The sequence below is a fragment of the Lissotriton vulgaris genome, chromosome 3_1 (genome assembly GCF_964263255.1).
Source record: "Lissotriton vulgaris chromosome 3_1, aLisVul1.2, whole genome shotgun sequence".
NCBI lineage: Eukaryota > Metazoa > Chordata > Amphibia > Caudata > Salamandridae > Lissotriton > Lissotriton vulgaris.
The window spans coordinates 913,809,733-913,833,187 of record NC_141689.1 but is presented as its reverse complement, the minus strand read 5'-3'; the positions used below and the strand labels follow the sequence as shown (position 1 = coordinate 913,833,187).

The 23,455-nt window shown below is 42.5% G+C and overlaps 1 protein-coding gene across 1 annotated transcript in view; it reads left to right on the top strand.

The window, feature by feature from the left end:
- TRPM3 (transient receptor potential cation channel subfamily M member 3) overlaps positions 1-23,455 on the top strand; it is a 979,327-nt gene that overhangs the window by 106,512 nt on the left and 849,360 nt on the right. The window contains exon 5 of the mRNA XM_086963586.1: positions 4,803-4,927. Coding sequence (XP_086819712.1) covers positions 4,803-4,927 — 125 coding nt within the window. The remainder of the gene's footprint in view (positions 1-4,802; positions 4,928-23,455) is intronic.

Sequence of the window (23,455 nt, the reverse complement as noted above, 5' to 3'; positions counted from 1 at the left end):
TGGCGAGAAAATTCCATTTTATAGGTAAAAATAGAGACTCTGTGATTGTGCATCTCTGCAAATTAAATCAGTTACCGGGAAAAGTCACCTCACTGTGATTATGAAAGAGGTAGTGATAAATGGAAAGATCTACTAAGTGTTTTGATTGCTTCAAAGTATTTCGGTATGTGATATATATATATATTTCACAGCATACATTCATAGTCAATGTGGTCTCATTCTTTTCTAAAATATGATATATGGATGCTTTGAATATAGCATTCATAGTAATAAACAAAATGTTTCCCTCTTTTATCACATATAACCATACCTGTCTTCTTAAAGAACTTCTAAAGGATGGTGTCCTTTTTAATACATTTCTCTTGAGAAGTACAGCTTGTTTGAAAGACATAATTGGGCCCTTAACTGCCAAAGAGTCTTAGCTAAAACTGCTTCTGAAATCTCTTTTAAGTTGGCAATTTGCAAAATTCATAATCTCGGCACTACTTGATATCTGTGCTTTGAGAGAATTCTCAGCTCCAAACAACATACAGCTATGAAAACATATATCGACTATTATTCAATCAATATTGAAGTATGAAAACATCATAAATACCCGGATAAGATTTGAAAATGTAAGGCTTGGTGAAGAATGAAAGCTATACTCCTTTAACTCCCCAAAAGACATACAATTAGAAATAAAACAACACTAGGAAAGTATAAATTAGGACTCACAGCTGTGATCTAAATAGGTTGAAAGGTACTAAAATAGTGTTGACAAATTATTGTCTAGAAAACATATTGTGACCCAAATGTTGAAACTGTAACCATCATCATGAAACTGAAGGCCGGGACCTGCTTTTGAGATATCTTTTCTGAAAAGTTTCAAAATCTCAATGAAGAATGGGGCTATCACTTTTTCTGGTGGTGCAGATGTCTTTGGTCTGGATGAAGCTGAAATCCAATCTGACGCCGTGGAACCACCGGTCAGATACGTTTCCGATGAGTGTGACTGCAGGTCTGGAGGAAAAGTTTCCAAACTTTCTTCTGGAGAACAAACAATCACAGGTTTACTTGCAGCTGCCAGCTGGACAATTCAGGGGAAATGCCTCTTGCACATTGTTGTCTCCCTGTAGCCACACGGGTCACCCAACTGACCATTGGAATTCACTTGTTTATCATGGGCACAAGGGGGTGTAGGTCGAGTCCTTCAGGGTTCCTCTCAGACCACAGACATCGGGTCCAGTCCTCTTCTGAACTTCTGCAGTTGCAGAGAGTGTGCAGAGAACAATATCTTGGTGTGCTATACTTATGCCTGGGACCAGCTAGTGTGTGGAACGACTCCTTGCTCTTCCTTAACCTGTTGGTTGAAAGTACCCAGGGGCAACCCTACATACCTTTGCAGCATCTCATGTTTGCCCTGCTACAAAGAATCGCACACCTTATTCCCAAAACCGTAATTGGGGAACACTTCTTCTCTTGTACAGAGCCTGTGCCCCCACCGAGAGAGGTGGGCAGGGTAATGACCAGTGTCTACCTCTGTGGTAGTTCAACACTTGATCTGAGGGTAGCTTTCCACCCATTGGGTTTGGTGCCAACCTGACTATGTAGACAAAGGGAGGCCCTTTCCAGGCATCACCTAACATTTACTTGAGACAGACCAAGGCGATCGTATGTTAATTAGGTTCCTTGGCCAACCTCAGTTGGTCTTCCCGTCACTCCCGGGCCATTGTTCCTGCTCGGGGAGAAGTTTTCACACCTCATTAAGGTAAATTACTTAATTGACAGCTGGAGAGCTAATGTAAATTAGCCTCCACGTGCTTCAGGCAGGGAAAAGGTAATGTTCCAAAAGTTACTTTTGCTAGATATTTCTTAAAAACAAACTTCACAACTGATTTGGGCCTTTAATAAATATTTAAAAGGAGGGCTGAATTGTTTTTCTAGCTGGTCCCAAATCCAAGACACAATAATTAATATTTGAATCAGTACTTTACTGTTTGGTGAATTGTATTTTGAGATTTGGCTTCATAAATATTCTTCTATGCAGGGAGTGAACTTCCAGAAAATACTAAAAAAAGTATGTTCTACTAGCTTATAAAATATGCTGCCTTGCAGAGCTAGTGTAAGAATTAATGGAATCCCAGATGTAATTACATATAGATGTACCCTGATTTGATCTCTTTGGTGAATGGGACATTTTGTATGCTTTTATGGGCAATCTAGCATCCTAACACTGCTGGGTGTCATGTTTAACATACTTGAATGCCTCCTGTTTTAGACCATGCATAATTTTCATAATGCAGGCATAATTGTACATATATTTTTAAACATGACATTGCATGAAATATGGGACATTTTCACTATTTTGCCTATCGAGGGATTTTGTGTGATTTTTGCCCACGGAAGGCTAGTTAAAGTAGAAAATATCTAGCTAAGACATAGGTTCTCATACTGGCCATATACTGCTTCAAACAATCTCTTGCTGGTTTCTCATGTAAATTTTTCATGAGAGGGATGGCCTCACCTTGAAAAGTCATGAAAGATGCAAGCAAAAATATTCTTACACACCTAGCATAATTGTATGTAATTTATCACAACTGTCCCGAAATTTTGAATAATTGGTGAGGAGAAAGTACTTCGACTTGTGCAGAGTGTTGTCATGCATTCTCCATCATAATAATATTACTGTAGAGGAGCAATTTGCACTCTTGCCCTTTTTATCAGCGAAGTTACAACTTATACGTTGTTAGCAAAGGTTGCTCTGTATATGTAGGTGTACATATGTTCACCTTTATATAAGTATAATAGGTATCAGTCCGAAGACATAACTCTCACTAAGCACATCAAAGGAAGACTTATATTGTAGTGGTTTATAAAAATTAAGTAGTTCTTCATTGCCATTTTTTCAAAACCTCTTTCCTTAAATGAAATGAACAAACCAGTAAAGAAGGCGTGCATCCCTCTTAATAACTTCATTGAGGATGAACTCATATTTACATTAAGAGGCATCCCTGAAAGTTCTGCATTAGTTTTACCAAGTTATAAAGAGCTCAAAGAGGATAAGCATTATTCTGGAATGTATATTTATTTATTTTACATTATATTAAAATGTAAAAATGAAAGCGTTTATCAAAGAAGAAAAGTGTAGTTTTATTTTTAAGAATGCTCTTGATATACATTATGATGTATGTGTATGATAGTGTATCTAGTATAAATATAATAATATAAATATTATAATAACAATAATTTCAATAGTGATGATCATTTTAATCATCATCATCTGTGGAGTCTTGGGTTATTTTATTGCTTATCATATGTGTCTTTTTCAACTTTTTTAATGCTTCTTTTGCATTGCCAAACCTAAATTCCTCGTTTCAACAAAGGGGGGGTTGCTGAACTGTTCCTAAAGAAGTTGGGACAGATTGGCTCGACCGAGGGTGTGTATGTTACACCTTTGGGCATCCATTATGTTGGACATGTTTGCCTCACACACCCAGAAGGGTGTCATGCTTCATCATCGGCGTTTGCTCCTCGTCGGGGAGGCGGTGCAATCCCCAACGGGCTCACCTCAGAGAGGGGCTCTTTGGCGGAGATCTTTTTGTCCAGCAGCCTATTGGTGAAGTGCGGGTGTGTGGGCCAGGGCAATCAGTATCCTGAAGGAAAAGGGTGAATTAAAATGTAGCAGGGGGTGCCGGAAACCACTTTATTCTGGGGGTCCCCCTACTGCAGTTAAAAAAGTGAAAAATAGCTCGCTGGGTTGCGGCAGGTTAGGTAGCGTAACCCAAGAGGAGACTAAAAGTGAGGGTTGGTCAACATGTTTCTCGCATGGGAAGTTCCCGCGATTCGTCAGGACCTAGTGAAGGTGAAAAATAGTAAAAAGGGGGATTAAAAGGAAACCATGCTGATGTCATGCGTCTCGTGTGATTTACCTCAGGGGATAATCCTATGCCTAGAAGTCTTGGACTAATTGCCACCTGAGTAGTCGGCGGGTCGGTACAACAGGATTTGCCTCTAGTTCTGGCTCAAATTACCCGTGTCCGTGTGAAGTCACCTACCCATCACCGCCGAGCTCGACGGTGGTTATCCCCTGAGGTAAATCACACTGCTGCTCTAGCAGGCTTGTATGCGCCTTGGTGTACCCTTTTAAGTGTTCCGCATTCATCCTCCTTCTCTTTACTGCTGTAAGATACTAAGCAAGAGATGCATGTGGGCTCCTGCTTAAGAAGTGAAGAATGTAGCATGATAGTCAAGCTGTGGCAGGGAGAGGTGGAGTTTTCTCCATCATTGAAGGAAGCCTCAAGGGGATAAACACTTATATACATATGAGTGGCTGTACCACAGCTTCTGTCACTGGATGACAGTAGCAGTTGGAGCTGTGCCAGCCAGCGTGTATGCTTGGCATTAAAGGAACACATCAGTGTTATGGCAGTGGGTCCCTACCACTAATTAATACATTCTGCAATGCAAATGCTTTTAAAGAAGCCCTCACGATCAGAGGTTTTTATAAGGTGTTATTGAAAGGTTATCTTTAAGAACCTTAATAAAAAATCATCTGAATTTTGTAGCTGCTCTGGGAAAGTTTACATGACTCCATACCTAATTGCTTTCTCATAAGAAAAGGCGTTCTCTTGACGTGCTAACAAGGTACCATTATACGATATTTATAATCGCTAGAGTAGAATTTGTAAGCTCATCTCAACATGCTTAGTATTTCTGAAAATCAATTAATTAAAGTAGGCCTGCACTGAACTTGAATGTTCCTGAGTTGAATCTCACTTCTGCTGCCCCTTTGAATTCAGTGTGGTCTCCCCTCCTCTCTGCAGGAGTCATCCGTCATGTGGGAGATGCTCTAAAGGACCATGCCTCCAAGTCTAGAGGGAAGATCTGTACCATCGGGATTGCTCCCTGGGGAATTGTAGAAAACCAAGAGGACCTTATCGGGAAAGATGTAAGTTCAGCAAGAACATTTTCAGATGTGTTTTTGTTTTTTCCTAGAAAGATCCAATGATTAGAAAATGTTGGGAAAAGATGATGTTTTCGCTTTTATATTAAAAATGTGTCAAAACTTTGCTTTGGTTCAATGATTTGATATTTACTTCAGATTGAATGATCAAGATGGCATTATACGGTCTAGAGCAATAATATTGTCTAATTTGTAAAGAGAATCACTTCAAAGGGTATAGCAAAGGCACTGCTACACTGCTAACAAATAGAATGAACAATGCACAGTGTGTAATATATGGAGGGGACGAATGGAAATGTGTGATAGACTATGCTGCAGCTATACAGGCTTAAACAAAGAATGGCTTTAAAACATATTTGCTATAGAAAATAATCCCCTAATGATTTTTTGGTTTGGGGCAATCGCCAGACTCGTATAATGTGTTTGGTCTTAAGTAGAGAAAGAAAGAAGTGATGGGTGGAACGAGCAAACTAGTTTCAGTCACTGGTCATGTTCTAATCTAGTCCATCATTTTCCACCTTAAGAGCAGCTAGTAAGCCTGTTTCTTCCCCATGGTGTTTCCATGATTTTCCAACACTCTATACAATGATTCTTCAGCTTTATATTTTCAGGGATGATGTGTGATAAACTCAAAGCCATCTCTTTGGACTCTATTCGGTGGAATTAGGTGTTGGAGAGTTAATTACTTCAGGGACTCTGCTGTATTCAAAACCATTTCCCGAATCAATGTATGTGTGATGTATGTACAGTGTTCTTTGTTACAGGAGTCACAGCTATAAACAACCCATATGTACCTGGAGTTGTTTTTGCTTCCATGAATATTGCGCAGCATCCTTTTTCAGAGACAGCTTTGATCTAAACAGTTTTGTATTCAATTACTTTTGAATAATCAAAGGTTAAAGTGATGGTATAGTTAGGTATGGTAATAATGAATAATATCTCACTGTGCATTAAAAAAATAGAAATTCATTGAAAAAAACAGAGGTTAAAGGGATGTTATAGTTTGGAGAACATGTAATTTGAAATATACTATTTTAAACTAGCAAAACCACTGAAATTCATCAGTTATAGTTACCTCATTGACTATAACTTGTGCCCTAAAGTAACTGTAACTCGCACCCTCACCATGTATAGTCCTGTCATCAATGATGTCATTTCAGAGGTTGCAGTGATGTTATCAGGTTAATATGATATTTCATAGGCAGTGTCTCACGAGGGTGCAAGTTATGGTTACTTTAGGGCAAGAGTGACATATTTCAACATTTGTTTTTTTGTACATTTTTAGGATTTTTTTAATGCAAAGTGATATTTTATCATCATATGCAAGGCCAACCATGCATAGGTAGCAACCCTCAACTGTGTACAGCCTTCATCCGTGTCTGATGTGCAGTTGGCCAAGTGGGCCTGACCTTCTGCCCTACCCTGCATCTAACCCCGCCCGATGCCCAACCTCCTGCCACTGTGCACAGCCTTTGGCCCTGCATGCAGGCAATGGGGTTGGCAGCAGGGAGTGGCCTGTGGTGAGGGCCTGCATCTAACCCCACATTGGCAGCCAACCCCCTCAGCAGCAGGGCCAACCTACTTTTTGTGCTAAACCACACCAGACACTCAGGCACCCCCCCCCTTATTCTTGTAAGAGTCACCGTGGCCCACCAGCACTCCTGTTGGACTTCTGTAGGAGTCCAGGAGGCCATGCTGGCTCTTGTGGCACGCCCACTGGATCGCTGAAACCACTGAAAAAATTTTTTTTTTCAATTTTGGCCAATGATGGGGTACTTCTTCCTTGTCCTTTTATACAATGTTTTTCAATTTTTAAGACATGGTTACCAAGTTCCTCTATCCTGAAATGATGGGCGCAATATTTCTCTTCATATTGTGAGCAGCCAAACAGAGCATGAGCTCCCACTGGGCTCACAGGATCTTCTCACTCCTGTGGAAATGAGATAGCCAATGGGGAAAGAAAACCTTGACCAATCAGATCACAATATTGTTTGAAGTTGCATGACCATGGGAAGCTCACGTGCTACCCACAAACCAAAAAAGCCAGATATACAAAGTTTTTGAACATTCATTTTTGGTTAAGTCAGAGTTTCCACAGGTAGGCACCTTAGTTTTCTTAATAACTTTGACACAATTTGATGAATCACCACTACATTTTCCAAAACAAAGTTCATCCACGTTGGACCCTTTGTGGAAAGTTTCATGCTGATCAGTCAAGAGAGGGCAACGAAAAAAGAGGGGACCCAAAAATGTGATTTCCTGCTTTAATATGTCCATTGGAGATTTTGGTCTCTGATGCAGAAAAAATAGCAGGAAAGAATTGCACCAAATCTGGAACAAACTGAAAACTTTTTTTCATGGGTTGGTTTGGTGTAACTTTGTTTAGTAGTTTTTCAAAAATCTGCATTTCACCAGAAGCTCCGGTTGCATATGAAAGGGTTACATTTAGAAAAAAGATAGAGGCATTTAACCAGTTGAGGTTCTGCGGACAGCCTCAAAGCCCGCAGTTAAAAAATGAAACATACCTTATTGGCCAAAGGAGCTTGTTCTCTTGTAGCCCAATTCTATTAAGCATTTCTTACAAGAATCTGCCTAGCCAAAAGGATCTGCTTGACTGCAACACTGAAAGAAAATATTGTGGCAGCCATTGCAGAAAGAAACAAAAAAATAGATAGCACAGAGGAAAGCAGACTATTACCTGTATGACCCTGTGGAGTATTCTCAGCTGGACCCCTGTGTTAGAAATATAACAAAAAATATACATTTCGTCACAGGATTCACAGATCTAGGTGTTTCGTTTGTGAACCACAGCAAGGCCCTCCGGTGTGGATTCAGTGATACATTTTGGGATCCTCTGATCCCCCAAAAGATGTGAAAAAAAGAAGGTTCATGTCACGGACCAGACCCTGTAGTCAACTGCCATTACACAAGCCATGCACAGTGCTATTGCCCTCACAGACTCTAATGCTGCCAGGCAATACACCGCCACCAAGTGCAAGGTTAACAGATTTAAGGGACCCAGATGCACAGCGGCTAGTACCACCGACTCGGTCACTACCACCGGGTGCAAGCTTCAGGACCTGAAGGGACTGGGCATCAGAGGTGTTAGTACCAGTACTTGGCACATCACCACAGACTGTAAGCTTTCAAGACTCAAGTGGCCCAGCTGCAGAGGGGTATGTTCTGCTAGTCAGTAAACTAAGACCAGTTGCAAACTTCATGGACTCAAGGGGCCAGCTGAAGAAGGGTTAGAATTGCTAGTCAGTACACCAGCATGAGGTGCAAGCTTCACAGACTAAAGGGTCTGGTTCCAGAGGTGGTAGTTCCACATACTTGGTACACCACCACCAGGAGCAATCTTCACAGACACAAGGGACCTGGCTTTGGTGGTACTAATACTGCCTGGTTACTACGCCACCATCTGGTTCAAGTTTCTTGAACACAAGGGGCCCAGTTCCAGAAGTGTAGTATCACCTGCCCTGTACACCACAATCGGGTGCAAGGGTCACAACCATTCAGGGGCCCTGTTCTAGAGGGGCTAGTACAGCTCGTTTGGTATTCCACCACCGGGTGTAAGCTTCATTGACTCAAGGGGCCTGCCTGCGGAGGCACTATTGCTGACATACCGGTACACCTCATTGGGTGCAAGTTCACAGACTGAAGGGGCTTGGCTGTGGATGCTCTAGTACCGCATCGCTACTAAAGCACCACCAGGTGCACTCTTTACAGATTGAAGGGGGGCGGCTGTGGAGGCAACAGTACTGTCCAGAGAACCACCACTGGGTTCAGACCTAATGGACTCAAAGAGCCCAGTTTTGGAGACACTAGTATTACAAATCCGTTCACCATCACTGGGTGCATACATCGCAGACTCAAGGTGCCTGGCTGCTGAAGTGCTAGTACGGTCTGTCCAGTACACCCCCACTGGGTTCAAGCTGCACAGACTCTAAGGGCCAGGCTCAGAAGGCACTATGACTGCTCGTCCATCTCTTTGTGTTTTCTTTGCTCGTCCAGTACACCCCCACCAGGTGCTAGCTTCACAGATGCAAGTGACATGGCTGTGGAGGTGCTACCACCATTCAGATTGTACACAACCACTGGTGCCATTTTCATGGCTGTGCATGGTCTGAGGGCATGGTATGAGGAAGTATCACTAAGCTACCGCACACCCAGTATACCAATAAATTGGCAAGCTTCATGGGTTAAAGGGGACCTGCAGCTGGCCCCTGCTGTGCAATTTTGGGGGCATGAATAGCAGAGGTCAGACTCTGTGGATAGGGGGGGCTCAAGGCCTGACAAGATGCCATGTCCTGCAGCCCAAACTCATTGCGCATTGCCGAAAGCTGTCTGCATTGTGACTGAATGGCCACTGCCAGTAGGGAGCAGACCTGGTCAGAGTTCAGGGCCTTCACGCCACTCATGCAGTGTACAGCTTTTAGACTATTTGTCTCACCCTCACTGCAGTCAATTAAAGGTCATCCACTGTGGATGTTAGACACCCATGAACAATGGGTTGCAGGAATTGGCTAGAGGTCACAGCATGCACAACACCCACCACTGCACACATGCTGCTTCTAATGTTTACCAGCTATGCCCAGTAATAGTTATGTTGTTGTTATATTGTCCCCAAAAGTTTCCTGCTGAGGCCACAGCTATCCCCTGCTAGTAAAAGTCACATTTTGTGCGCATCTTTAGAATTTAACCTAGGTTGGGGTGCGAAAAGAGTTCCACTTTGAGTAGGATTAAAAAAACACAGAAATTCACACAAAAACTCAAATGTTAAAGTGAACTGTGGTCAGATTTGCTCATAACACCATAGTGTAAGTTTAAAAAAACCTCTGAAATTAACTGAAATACACAGTGTTGTCATGATTCAAAACAAAACCTAAACACTTGCTAGTTGTAATTCAGAAAAGTATCCACAACTTGCACCCTCGCCATTCTTGCACTGGTTATGACATCACTCATGACATGTTAAATGACATCACTGCCCAAATAACATCATTGATAACATTTATTTTTTCCCTAAACCACTAGAAAAATATAAGCATGCTCCGTGTCTGGAAGGATAAGAAATCCTTGATATGGATTCCCTTGCAGGGAAATACTGTCCCTTTTCAAGGAACGTCTAAGATGGCCCTTTAACTGAAAGACAAGGGCTTATTAGCTCGTTTTCACTGATATTTTCTGAACCGCTCAACAGCAAAATTGAAATAGTTGAATGAAATACAGCAAAATATTGGTAATTTATATTTAAAGGACTCTAACATGAATATTCTCTCTTTGTGTTCAGTATTCACTTTCTGCATTTATCAGCATTTGCAAGATACAGTCTGACAAGGAGATCCCATGAAATGAAGATTTAGTCATTACAGTGTGAAATGTTTCAAATGTAGGTTATAGTTATTGTCTACCGGCCTTATGGGCTTCTTACAACTGGGTTTATAACACGATACTTTGAGACTTTTGTAGGAAAATGATCCTGCTGCAATGTTAAGAATAATAATATCACTACCAAGTAATCACAAATCTATTGCAATCAATGCAATGATCCACACACAACTATTAGGCTACACACATTTTCTACCCTGGTTTGCTAATATAACGTTCAAATGTAAAACGTAAATTCTCCCTTGGGGTATTGTTACTCATCAATACACACTTTGTTGAGTTCTAGAGGATGGAAGGTTGTGTTGACATGCTGGGATGCAACACTATGATCATGAGATGAAACACAGATTCTAGGAGTGGATACATTAATCCACTTGTCTCCAACACTCAGCTTGTCAAGGTAATAAACTCACAAACTAAACATGTTTACAAAATAGACACATGGGGCCCGATTCAAGAACTAACTGTAGACAAAATCCTAAACCATTTTAGTATTCACAGAATGCACTTACTCATTTTGGTATTTACAAAACACACTTACTCATTGATGAGTTAAGTGCCTTCTGTGAATATTAAAATGGTTGTAAGTTTAGGATTTTGTCTTAAGTTAGTTCTGTGAATCAGGCCCCTAAAATACTCCTCCTTACTTCCTGAATTTCTCAAGAAGCTGAACACCTGGTTTTTAGATTAGTCCCACTCGCACCCACTCAGCACCAGGATACCCTCCCGGGTGATAGTGCACCCTACAAATCTGCATAACACAAACGTTTCATCTTCCTGTCGAATCAGTAAATCGTTATCACAAGAGAATGACAGACACTTGTTGCCCTTTATGGCTCCTACTGAGTGGTCTTTGGGGAAGACAATGTGCTTCCGGAATATTGGTCTAATGACGAATTGCTAGTTTTGTAATTTGATAAACATCCACAGTAAATGTCAACTAATTCAACGAGTGATAACCTGTTTAGATGACAGCCGTGGCTTAGTTTGTGGCTAAACTTCATTATTGAAGGAGTTTTATGTGTGCATTAATAGCGTTATTTCACAAGGTTCAATAAATTCCAGTAACCTGTCAGCAGATACCACGGTTACAGGGTTATCTTTTGAATCCTTCAGGTTGCTAAGGATAGCTAAGCTTGTCTAGGTCCAGAGACATTTTAAGGCATGGGCAAAGTGGGCTCTGGCCCAGGGCCACAGCCTTTCAGGGGTCCCCCTGATAGAGCAAGCTTTATAATGCACAGACTTTCCTTAATGACCTTGAATATTACTTAAACAGATTGTTTTAATTAACGTTTTCCTTAAATTTATTTTAAATGTGGATGGTGTGTTAGAGTTTATTACAGACATTTTGCAGATACATGTTGTGCTTATATTTCATGCAACATCCATAAAGAAAGCTTCTTTTAGATCAAAACAAGTCCTCACATACTAGAAATGGGAGGGAGCCACACAGATTATGTGCAGTTATATAAGTGAGTTGCTTCTATGTTAGGAAATTTAAAATACACAGCACTATACCTGAATATTAGATGTAACACATTTAGAATTTGGACCAGTCTGCCTGCGCACTGACAGTGTCCTGGCTTAGGAGGTCATAAAAAGCTGAATTGCATCATAAATTCAAAGCAGTTCCAGACTACGACCCCCAAAATACTTAAGATATCCCTGTCCATGTCACTCCTGAAGAATCAGTGCTTTAGTTCATAGCCAGTAGAAGACGGACAAGCAATGGTTCCAACCTCAAGTAACACATGTTTTTCCTTATTTACCATTCTTCCACCATTCGCCTTTTAAGACAGTATATTGCTGCATCTGTTGACATAATTGTACGATGCCCTCTGCACAAAGTGCAAATTTATTTTTGCTCTTCAAGAGGGGAGGTATTGCATGGTCCTAAGGTAATATTTCTGAGGGCTTGTTTTCGAAATTTAGGGCCAGATGTATGAAGCCTATTTCCCATTCGTAAACGGGCCGATTCTCACAATCGGGCCATTTGCGAACGGGAAAAAGCCTTTTGGGATGTATCATCCCAAAAGCCCCTTGTAGAATAGGGGTATCGCAAAATTTGCGATTCTCTATTTTGCTAATGCATTTAAGGAATCGCAAATTGCGATTCCTTAAATGCAATTCTAGAAGCACCAAAGTTGTGCAATTTTGCCTTAAGAAATTGCAAATTATCACCAACTTCAAGTTAGTGGTAATTTGCGATTTCCTTGAAAAATTCACTTTTGGGCATTTTTCAAAGTGCAATGTGGCTCAGGGCATGTATGTGCGCCACATGTGCACACATGTATATTTCAGGGGTGCAACAGGGTGTCCTTCTAGCACCCTTGCATCTTTGAAATTACTTTGGCAATTGGCGAGTACCTATTGGTTACTCGCAAATTATGAATGTCTTCCCATTCATTCCTATGGGCCTCTAGGCCCATAGGAATGAATGGAAAGGTATTCCTTAGTTGTGAATCGTAATTTGTGATTCGCAATTAAGTAAGTGTAGGAATGGCAATTATGATTGCGAATCCTACATACATTGCATTTTCCGAGTCCTTAATAGCGAATCGCTAAAATTCACTAATAAGGACTCACAAACTGCAAAAATTATACATCTGCCCCTTAGTCCTTGAGGCCTGGACCTTCACTTATGGTCACATGACTCCGCCTCCTGGACCTCCTGGACCTCCTGGGCCTACCGGACCTCTGCATCTCTTTATCATGTTGCTGCCTCTGGTAACATCCATCTCGATGCCCGCCTAGGGTATTTAGTTTAACTTATTGCTGCAGCACTTTGCATCACTGTACCTGCATTATCTGTACATGTTGGCTTTCGGTGTTTGTTGTTTTGAGATGATATGTTTGGTTTGATTCCTCAGATGGTCTCTTCTTTGCATTTATTCATGCAGGCCTCACCCTGCGATTAAGATCATGTGACTAAACTGTGTGGTTCTTGCACATATACCTAAGACACAGTCATGTCCTGCTTTACTTGGCTTCTGAGGGCATCTAACCTGGACATCCAGGTATAAAGCAGCGAACGTGAAAGTGACTTCCCTCAACAATTTCCCAGTTAGTCTTGCTCAGTTGCGGAGGGGCCAGTAGGGGCCTTTAGCGTAGCTCCACTTTCTACTTTCCCTCCCTTCCTCAGGAACAACCCAAACTCCATGATGGTTGAGAAGTTCAAAGCGCCTTCCTGGGTTGAGCCTCTTCTGGTCCAAAGAGCAGTGATTCTCTCAAGTTCAGCTATCAATAGGCTATCAATGACACTGTTGTGGTGGAGGCAGCTTTACTCCTGGGCCTGTGAACCTCCTTGGGTGACCTAGATTCATAAAGCAATCGGAGGATTAGAGAACCTTTCTTCTCAGTGGCTCCTGGGATACTGCACATCGCGGTTTTCCGAGTCCATCCATCTTCAAACCTTTAACTTTGACGATGGGTTGGTGTGCCCAGGAGTTGCAGAGGTTTTATGAGCGGGTGATGCTAGAATGGTTGCATTCAGCTTTCGGGAACACCACAATTATTTTTCAGAGTTTTTATTGATGGGTATACGACTTTTGAAATGCAGTGGGAGAAGAGGAGCATCATTACTGTAGCTAAGCTAACTATCTGACTGTGTTGTGAATGTGAGGAGAGCTTGAGAGGCATAGGATATCACATGAGGTTGACAACCAGAACTGGACCTGCTTGACTACCATAAAAGGGTTGGTAGGCATTGAAATAGGAAGCTTAGATAAACAGTAGGTATGTCAAGATTTAGGTAGCTTGGTGTCCAGGCTGGGAAGTGACATGTTTGTTTCTCCTAGGAGGTTGCAAATGAACACCATGTATATGCACAACAGTCCTACACTGCAGTACTATTTCATGATACAGTTTTTTCGATTTAAGTGTAGCTAAAGATTTAAAGTCCAATTGATACTCAGGAAAGAAAAGTGCCAATAATTCATGGGAATTATTGCTGTAAAGTTTCTCTTGGGCCATTAACTAACAGAGGGGCCTATTAGGAGGGCGGACGGACCTGCGTCCGTCCGCCTCCCCAGAGGAGGAGGGACCGTCCGCAGGGGCAGCGGCGGTCCCTCCGAGCTAATTAGGATGTGACCGCCACCCTGGCGGTCACATCCTGTATTTTTACCATTGCGGCGGGTGCTGCTTGAAGCAGCACACTCCGCAATGTTAAAAAATGCATGTTTACCTTTACATGCACGAAGCTGCAAGCACCGCCCATGTGCACCCCCACCCCCCCTTCACCCCTGGGGGCCCTCAACGGGCCCCCAAAGAAAAACCGTATGCCTTTTCACGGCGGAAATGCCGCCGTGGAAAGGCATAGGACCGGCTCCACTCTAATATGCCTGGCGGTGTCTGATAGACACCGCCAGCCATGTTAGAGCTTTTCCCCCGCGGTCGGAAGGCAACCGCGGTGGAAAAGCGGCAGACTGAAAAAAGATGCCCCAGCCATCCTTCTCAGTCCGCCGGCCAGGAGGATGCGGATTATCCACTATCATAATCGGCCCCCTGGTCACTGAACGATTGCTAAAAAATGCTCCTGCTGGGAAATCCAACTACATGGCATCACACTGTTATGTATGACAAAAGGATCCTGTTTGATGTCACACCACATGTGACCCACAGAGACCAATTGATAAACCCTAAATTCTCTTGCCTTCCGTGTAAGAAAAGGCTGGACTCCTGGACACAGAATAAATAAGGTGAAACATATCAAATGGAACGATAAACACATAAAATAAATAATAATGTTTAAATCCTTTATGAACTTCGTGGCTAATCGTCAGGCTGGCTACCAAAATTTACCAACAATACAAAAACATAATTTTTCAAAAAGAAGTACCCATATAAAAAGATAAAACTATAGTTTAGACCTTTTAATGCATATGTGGCCCAGAGACTTACCTTTATCTGCTTTCCATTCGACCCCTTTTAGAGTGATTTTGTGCTCCATGGAACCTAATTTATTGGGATATAACAGGCAGTTTCATGTTTTCAACTGGTTCATTATGCTGCTACTGCTGTAGCCAGTCAGTTCATACATTACATCCCCTAACAAAGCCAAGAGTCTCCCGGGAGCCCAGGGCCGCACAATACAGATGAGAAGTGCTTCTTGCATGAGCGATAGGTTTCTTCATCCTTGGCAATGCTTCATAATGTCTTGTGCTCGATTTTGCATGCAGGTGGCAAACCAGCACACACGTGGAGCTGATCTCTTTGGTAGACAGTCATCAATTTGATACATTTTGCAATTTCAGAGTGTTTCGGGTGGTTCTAGAATAAGCAGATCAGGGTCTTTCCGCAGGCACATATTTGTCACCCACAAACAAAAGTACCCCACTCTCACACTGCCACACACTTTTATTAACAATTCGGTTTCTGGTCTACCTTGCACAGCATAGGCTTTGTGAGGGTGAAAGAGGGTGAAAGAGACTGGATACATAGGCACATCTATCTTTGGGTTTGCAGATTCCAGGTTGCGGTATTATTAACAGTGAAAATCATGATTAAAAGGATAGCAAACAGGATAGCAAACAGCAATCCATTATTGTAAAATAGCATTGCATGTTTTTAATGTATGGAAAATACCACTGTACAATAATTGATAAGAGTATTTTACAATAATGGATTGCTGTATGTTATGTTATGCTAGGATATTTGCAATGCGCATGGCTGCCCCATCAACGGATCGTCCCAGCGCTAGTCTCAAGAAAAGGTCATTGTAAAAGATAAGCAGAGGAATCACAGGTGGTATGAAACAGAGAACAACCAGGTCTTCAGGGGTATCAAGAAAGCCCAATGATTCTGAATGCTCTTGATGGACAGAGGAAGTGCGTTCCAGAGAGGAAGTGCTTTGGCGCGAAAAGAGCGGCCTCCTGCTCTTGCTCTTCTGACGCGAGGGACACTTGCCAAATTGAGATCAGTTGAGTGCAGTGCCCAGAAGGGGTGGAGCAAATTGAACCAAATGGAAGGCCCCGGAGTGGCTAGGTTATTGTGTGCTGTGCACAGGACCTTGAAGTAAATTCTCTTATCCACAATGAGCCAATGCAGCCCGTGGATAAAGCTGGGGACCAAGAAAAACCTGGGAAGGGCAAATATTATCTTTGCTGCAGCGTTTTGGGCCAGCTGAAGTCTTCTGGCCAGTGTCCTATTAGATCCTAGATATAGTATATTGAAGTAGTCTAGCCTTAAAAGAATTGCAGGCTGAATGATAACCTGGCGCGTGTGAGAATCAAAAAATCCAAGAATAGGTTTAAGGCCACATAGGAGTCCAAAACAGACTGCTACCACCGATTTCGCCTGAGCTTCAAAGGCGGAAGCAGCACAGACTCAGTGCTATGTTGTGGTCTAAAGCTGATCTGAGAGATATCCAGAACTCATTTAGTCTCCAGAAAATTTGGTAGAATAGTGTTAATATGAGACTCCGTCGTTTTAGCAAGAAATAGCAGGTTTTTTCAGAAGGGGAATAACTTTGGCATGTTCCCACGAAGCCAGTACAGATGCTGATGTTAAAGAAAGATATATCAGCTCAAGACAGAGTGCGAAATGACAGTCCTCATATTTAAGGTTTTATTCCAGAGTCTGTAGCTCTTCAAAGGATAGCAAAGTAAAAAAGGTGGAGGTGTGGCGGGGGATGACTAATAAGTACCGCTAGACTTAAATATCTTCCTACTTTAGCCATTTGCTGCCTGCTGCCTGTCTCTGATCATATGTCTAGGTTGGGTAACAGCTGATCTTTGTGTATTCCCCATAGCCAGCCACACACAATTGGGACTGGCAGGATGGGAGGGAGGAGCTGGACCTGATTACACCTGATTAGGCTGTGTCCTTTCCCAATGTAAAGGGCTGCATACCCTTTCTGGATCCAGGGCAGGCTTTTTAAAGGCCTGTCTTTGGAACCTCCCTCACTTCAAAGGCACCACTGGCATAAGTACTGGACCTCAGACACCACCACTGCAGTACACTTCTGGACCTCTGGATACTCTGCCAGAAAGACAGACTACTGTACTGCTGAAGGACTGTCACTCTGCTGGACTGCTGCTCTGTTGGACTCCTGCTTTGCTGTGCTGAGCTGCTGCCTGCTGCCCTCTGCCTGGGTGAGAAGGACTGTACCTGCATTACTTGACCCCAGAACCCAGTGTGACACAATGGGCTAGTTGGCTGGCCTCCTGATCTGAAGCTTCAGGGACATAAAAGATTTCCAATTACCCTGCTTCTCCACCTGGATTCTGCATGCTGTGAGTCTAACCGGCCAAGTGGTGCCACCCTCTTCGTTGACTATTGGGAATGGACCTAAGGTGCTTACCAGTGGAACCGATGCATCCTCTCTGCTGATCGACTAATCCCTAAGTAGAACCAACGCATCTCCTCAGCTGAGCAGCGCATACTCGAGCAGAGCATCGCCACTGCTGCATTGATTGGACTCATGGCAAAAGACTTCCAACGCCGGCGCCTCCTACATCATGGGACCAACACATCCCCTTCAGATCCCCAGCTGTGTAATCCTTTACCCGGTGCAAGCGCCACGCATCCCCTATCAATGCCAGCCTTGACGATGACACATTCACTGCTCATCGGAATTGACGCATCATCTCTGTTGCACCTTGCATCCTCAACAGTGGACTTTGTTTCGCAAGCCCCATCGACAGGATCATCGATGCATCGGGACCTCGCAGGCAGCCTCATCGCATCTCCTTAGCTGCACGAAGCATCTTCGACATGGATCCATGCAACGCTTCGCAACCAGGATTTAAGGTACTTTGTTCAGCTGGCCTAACTGGGTACCTGTAGCCAGCCCACGCTCCATTGCAGTCGGCCTGATCCTGTGACTTTGTCCCAGTCCAGCACGACCAGATATCCCCAATAGTACTTTTGCTTCTTGGCATTATCTTGCTTAAAAACCTTTAAATTCAATATCTCCAGTTCTACTAATTGGGTTTTTATTGTTTTGGTCTTGTTTTATTTATTAAAGCTTGCTCTACGTTACTAACCTGGTTTGGAATCTTTTTGTGTGGTATTGTCACTGATTTACTGTTTGAAGTGTTGCACAAATACTTTACACTCAGCCTCTAGTTAAGTCTGACTGCTGTGTGCCAAGCTACCAGAGGGCAAGTACAGGGTAATTTATGGTTAGCCTGCCTATTACCCTGACTAGGATTATGGTTGCTGCTTGACGAGGGCTTACACCCCAGGCAACCAAAAACCCATTTCCTAACTTACACAAAGGTATTTTTCTAAACAATATGGCTTATGGAGTGGAAACATTCCACCAGATTCATCATGGTCATGTTTTGCGAGTCCTTAATAGCGAAATGTATGGATTCGCTATTAAAGACTCGCAAAACGGGATGCATGTAGAAATCGCGATATTTTATGCGATTTCTACTGCTTCCTTATTTGCGATTCGCTAATTGGATAAGGAATGGCTTTCCAAATCATTCCTATGGGCCTAAAGGCCCATAGGAATGAGTGGGGAGTCATTCCTTATTTGCGATTAGCAATTAGTGAATCGCAAATAAGGAAGCAATTTCAAGGGTGCCAGGGTGTCCAAAGGACACCCTGTTGCACCCCTGAAATGGTACTGTACACTAGTGTTGCGCACACACATGTCCAAAGGACATGTGTGTGTGTAACATACAACTTAGTAAAATGCACTAAAGTGCATTTTTCTAAGTTTTCACTATTTACCACATAGTTAGACTTTGCGGTATATAGCGGTCCCAGATTGCGAATTCGCAATTTTTAAATGGTTCATGGTTCATGGTTCATGAATTGCATTTAAGGAATCTCAAAACGAGATTCCTTAAATGCAATTAATCGCAATTTAGCGATTTCTAGATTTGCGATTTTTGCATTTGGGATGATGAATCCCAAATGCAAAAGTAGCGCTTGCAAAGGGCCAGATTCTCAGAATCTGGCCCTTTGCGAGCCGATTTCGACTTGATGAATCTACCTGATTGCTCCTTGTTATGTTAAAATTACAAGCAGCATGTCATGGCATGAAATCAAAACTATGTAGAAAGAGATCAAACATATCAGACATCTCATGTAGTAAGTGAAAAAAGTGTCAGCAAAATAAGGGACAATGTAAAGGAAGGGGATAGCTAATTTAGACACATAGACTGAAATAGATGCAACAATATGAAGATTTTTGCCATGCTGGAGAATTTTCAAGGAAAAGACCATTTTGGATTTTGAAAGCAATGGAACCCTTAAGGGATATAGGTAATATGTAAATCTCTTGTGATTGTTTGAAGAACTCACAGTCACAGATTGCAAGCAGCTAATCTAGGAAGACTCTATGGTCTTCCTAGACTAGCGTCATAGGCATAATTAGAAGGAAATGTGCCACAAAAGGCAACACAAATTAGATTACCTAAAATTCTGAGGTCACAATACCTTCATTTTACTGGATTTGCGAACAGATGCAAAGGCAATGTTAGAAATGAGACTCTCTAGTTGGCAGTGGTATACACCCTGTCAAAGTAGGGACCCTTCCTTCTAGTCAGGGTAAGAGAGTTACACACCCAAGATAACCCCTTCTCACTCCCTTTGTAACTTGGAAAGAGCACTCAGGCCTATCTCAGAGGAAATGTCTAAAGTATTTGTACCTAACATACACACAGTAACAACACTGCAAATGGACACCACACCAATTTAGTAACATAACGTATCTTTATTTAAACAAAGCAAGACCAAAATAACAAAAATCCAACATACTTAACCCACAATATCACTTTTAAAAGGTTTAAGCAATTCAGTTCATAGTACTGTATGGATGTAGTGGATATACAAAAAGTGCCTTGTATTAGTCAAAATTCAAAAGGAAAAATTGCCTCAGAGGAGGGAACCATTGGAAAACACAGTGAGGCGTTAGTCCCTGGGGAAAGGATGCATCAGTTATCCTGCATGCCGGAGAAATGTTGCATCAGTTCCGGAATGTAAGAGAAAGTGATGTTGAGAAATTGGAAAATGGTTCTGGTCTGCGGGTGATGCGGTGGAAAACTTGGTGCACAGGTGCGATGCGTGGAAATCCGGACACTCTGGAGGTCAAGGCACCGGTGGCAAACAGGCGCTGCGTCTATTCTGCCACAGCCGCAGCCGCAGCCGCAGGCTGATTATGCCTCGATTCTTTCAGCTGCAGAGCAGGGCCTGCGTCGAAGTCAGTGCAGGGGTCTCGGACATCGGAGACACAGTGCCCTATACTCGGGCTGCGGCGATTCTACAAGCCACTTACATGCTGAGTTGATATCTTTTGCCGCACGGTGGTGCTGCGTCAGAAAAACAGGCACTGCAGTCCTTTGCAGCAGGAACAACCTCCAAGGGTCCAGAACTCAAATTGACACCACGTGGCAGGTCAGAACTCCCAGCAGTGAAGTTCAGATATGCAGCAGGTGAATTATCTGATGGCCCTAAAACTGCCAACAGGAGGCGTGCACACATGGACACACAAGCTCTTGAGGAACCTTGGAAAAGCAGGATTCAAGAGCAAAGTCCAGTTCTTTTAACTGATCACAGACAGAAGTAGCAACTGCAGGCCAACCCAGCTCAGCAACACACATCAAAGGGACAGTACTTCTCCTGACAGCTGCTCAGTTCTTCTTCTTTGCAGAGTCCTCAATCCAGAAGTTTTCTAAAAATGTTGGGTTACAGGTCCAATACTTATACCCCTTTTGGCCTTTGAGGTGAGCATACTGTCCACAACATTCTGCCTAGCACTGCTTTGGCTCCAGACATACTACAGGTGGGAAGAGACAGCATTGTGAGAGGTCAGGCACATCCCTATTCCTGTGTCAGTGACAACTTCTCCCACCACTCTGGCTCAGGAAGGCTCCTGAGCCTGGTGATCGGCCATCAGGATATGCATGGCAAACCTCTACTCCTTTTGTGTGACCGTCTAGAGTAAATGCACAAACAATCCAGCTTTCAGTCAAAACCAATCGTTTATTCCACAGGCAGGCAGAGGCACAAGATGGTAAAGCAAGAAAAAAATGCCCCCTTTCTAAAAGTGGCATTTTCAAACCCACAATTTAAATACCACCTTCCCTAAAAGATGTGCTTTTAAATCCTGAGCGCAGAGAGCCTAAACTCAAAATCTCTACTCTTCCCAATTGAAAGTTGCACTTGTAAATTGTTACAAGGCAGCTCCAATAATAACCTATGGGAGAGCTAGTCCTTGCAACAGTGAAAAATGACATTGGCAGTATTTTACTATCAGGACATGTAAAACACACCAGTACATGTCCTACTTTTCACATACAGTGCACCCTGCCTACAGGGGTACCCTGGGTCTACCTTTGGGGTGCCTTACACGTTGTAAGAGAGACAGTTTGGGCCTGGCAAATGGGTGCACTTGCCAGGTCGACATGACAATTGTAAACTGCATTTAACAGATTCTGAAACGGCAGGCCTGAGACAGGTTTACAGGGCACAACCAGTGTTGCAGGCCTACTAGTAGCATTTGATTTACAGGCCATGGGCACACACACTACACTTTACTGGGGACCTACCCATATATCTAATATGCCAATCATGGATTACCAATCATAATCATAATTTACACAGGGAGCACTTGCACTTTAGCCCTTTTCAGCAGTGGTAAAGTGCCCAGAATGCCCCCAAAACTGGTCATTAGAGAGGTTTCCCATCTCTTTGATAAAGTGCTAAATTGTATGCATACATGAACATATATAGTTTGCCAAATTCGTAAAAACATGGACCGGGAAATTAGGTTTCATGGGGTCTATGAGCTAGGTTTTGAATCGGTTGTGCATTTCATGCACTTATGTCAATAAATAGAGTTATACATGAATCTATTGTTTAAGCAGTGCAGTGCAATCTATGTTACTATTGCTGCTACATGGTTGAACAGAATATGGTATATAATACTGTCGCAAACTATTTAGGATTAGTTAATTAGCAGTACACATGCTTGGTAAAGAAGAAGAGCAAATACTGCAAGTGGATGCTACGTCGCACAATTACAATTATCGTTTATAGGTACTGATAAAACATTACTATTGTATTTTACATAGCTGCTGTATTCTGCCGTGATTAATGTTCACCATCAGCAGTACCATTTTGGCAGTATTTATTATAATGTTTTATGTCGTTTTATCTACTTGTGTGTGCGGCTTATTGAGAGTTATGATGTACTTGCATGGGGATTTTATTACTTATTATATAGAAATGTACCATTTATCACAGTGGCAAGAATTTCTGCCAGACTCAGATAGTGTGATGTTATGCCTGTCTCATAGCCTGCATTCTCCAGAACATGCTTCAGAATTTTGGAAGATTGTTATGAACAGTGACACTTTTTTAGTAAGGGGACCACAAAAATGATTATGAATGTCCTTACATTTCCTATGTGACACATGAATAGATTAATAGTTGGTAGTCTGGAAATCATAAACTGTGAGACAGAAGAATAGTCCTAAGTTAATGGATGAGTTTCAGAATCCTGAAAAGAGGCATTGCTTGTACAGATAAAATGATTGCTAGAGACAGCTCCAGCTGTTTTTCCGCTGACATCGTTTTATTCAGTACACATCCGAGTCAACCTAGCTCAAGATTGGAAAGCTTTTGTGTCACGTTCGTTTGCATTGCTGTTATTGGTGGTGTTTCTGTGTTTGACCAGCCCACGGGAGCTTTCTGGTTCCACAATCAGTAAATTTGTCAATCATCTGTGGAGCACCACGCTGCCATCACGGGTCATGTAAAGGACAAATATCACTGTGTCACTCACAGTTCAAGTTTTCACCTTCAGTAGATACATGTTTGTCTGTGGAATAGCATGTTCGCTCTACGGGTCAAGTAAATCATGGGGATCACAGTGTCAAACATGTCTCAGGCCTGAGATTGCTGCCTATGTGTGCAGTTTTTTTAATTGCCATTTTGACCTGGCATAATAAACCTTTTGCCAGGCCCAAGCCTTCCTTTTTAATACACGTAAGTCACCCCTGTGTAGGCCCCAAACAGCCCACAAGAGAGGGAGCAATGAATTTAAAAAGTGGGACAGGTACTTTTAAGTTTTGTATGTCCTGATAGTGAAAAACTCTTAAATTCGTTTTTCACTTTTGCAAGGCCTACCTCTCTCATAGGATAACATTGGTATTTCCTTATTAC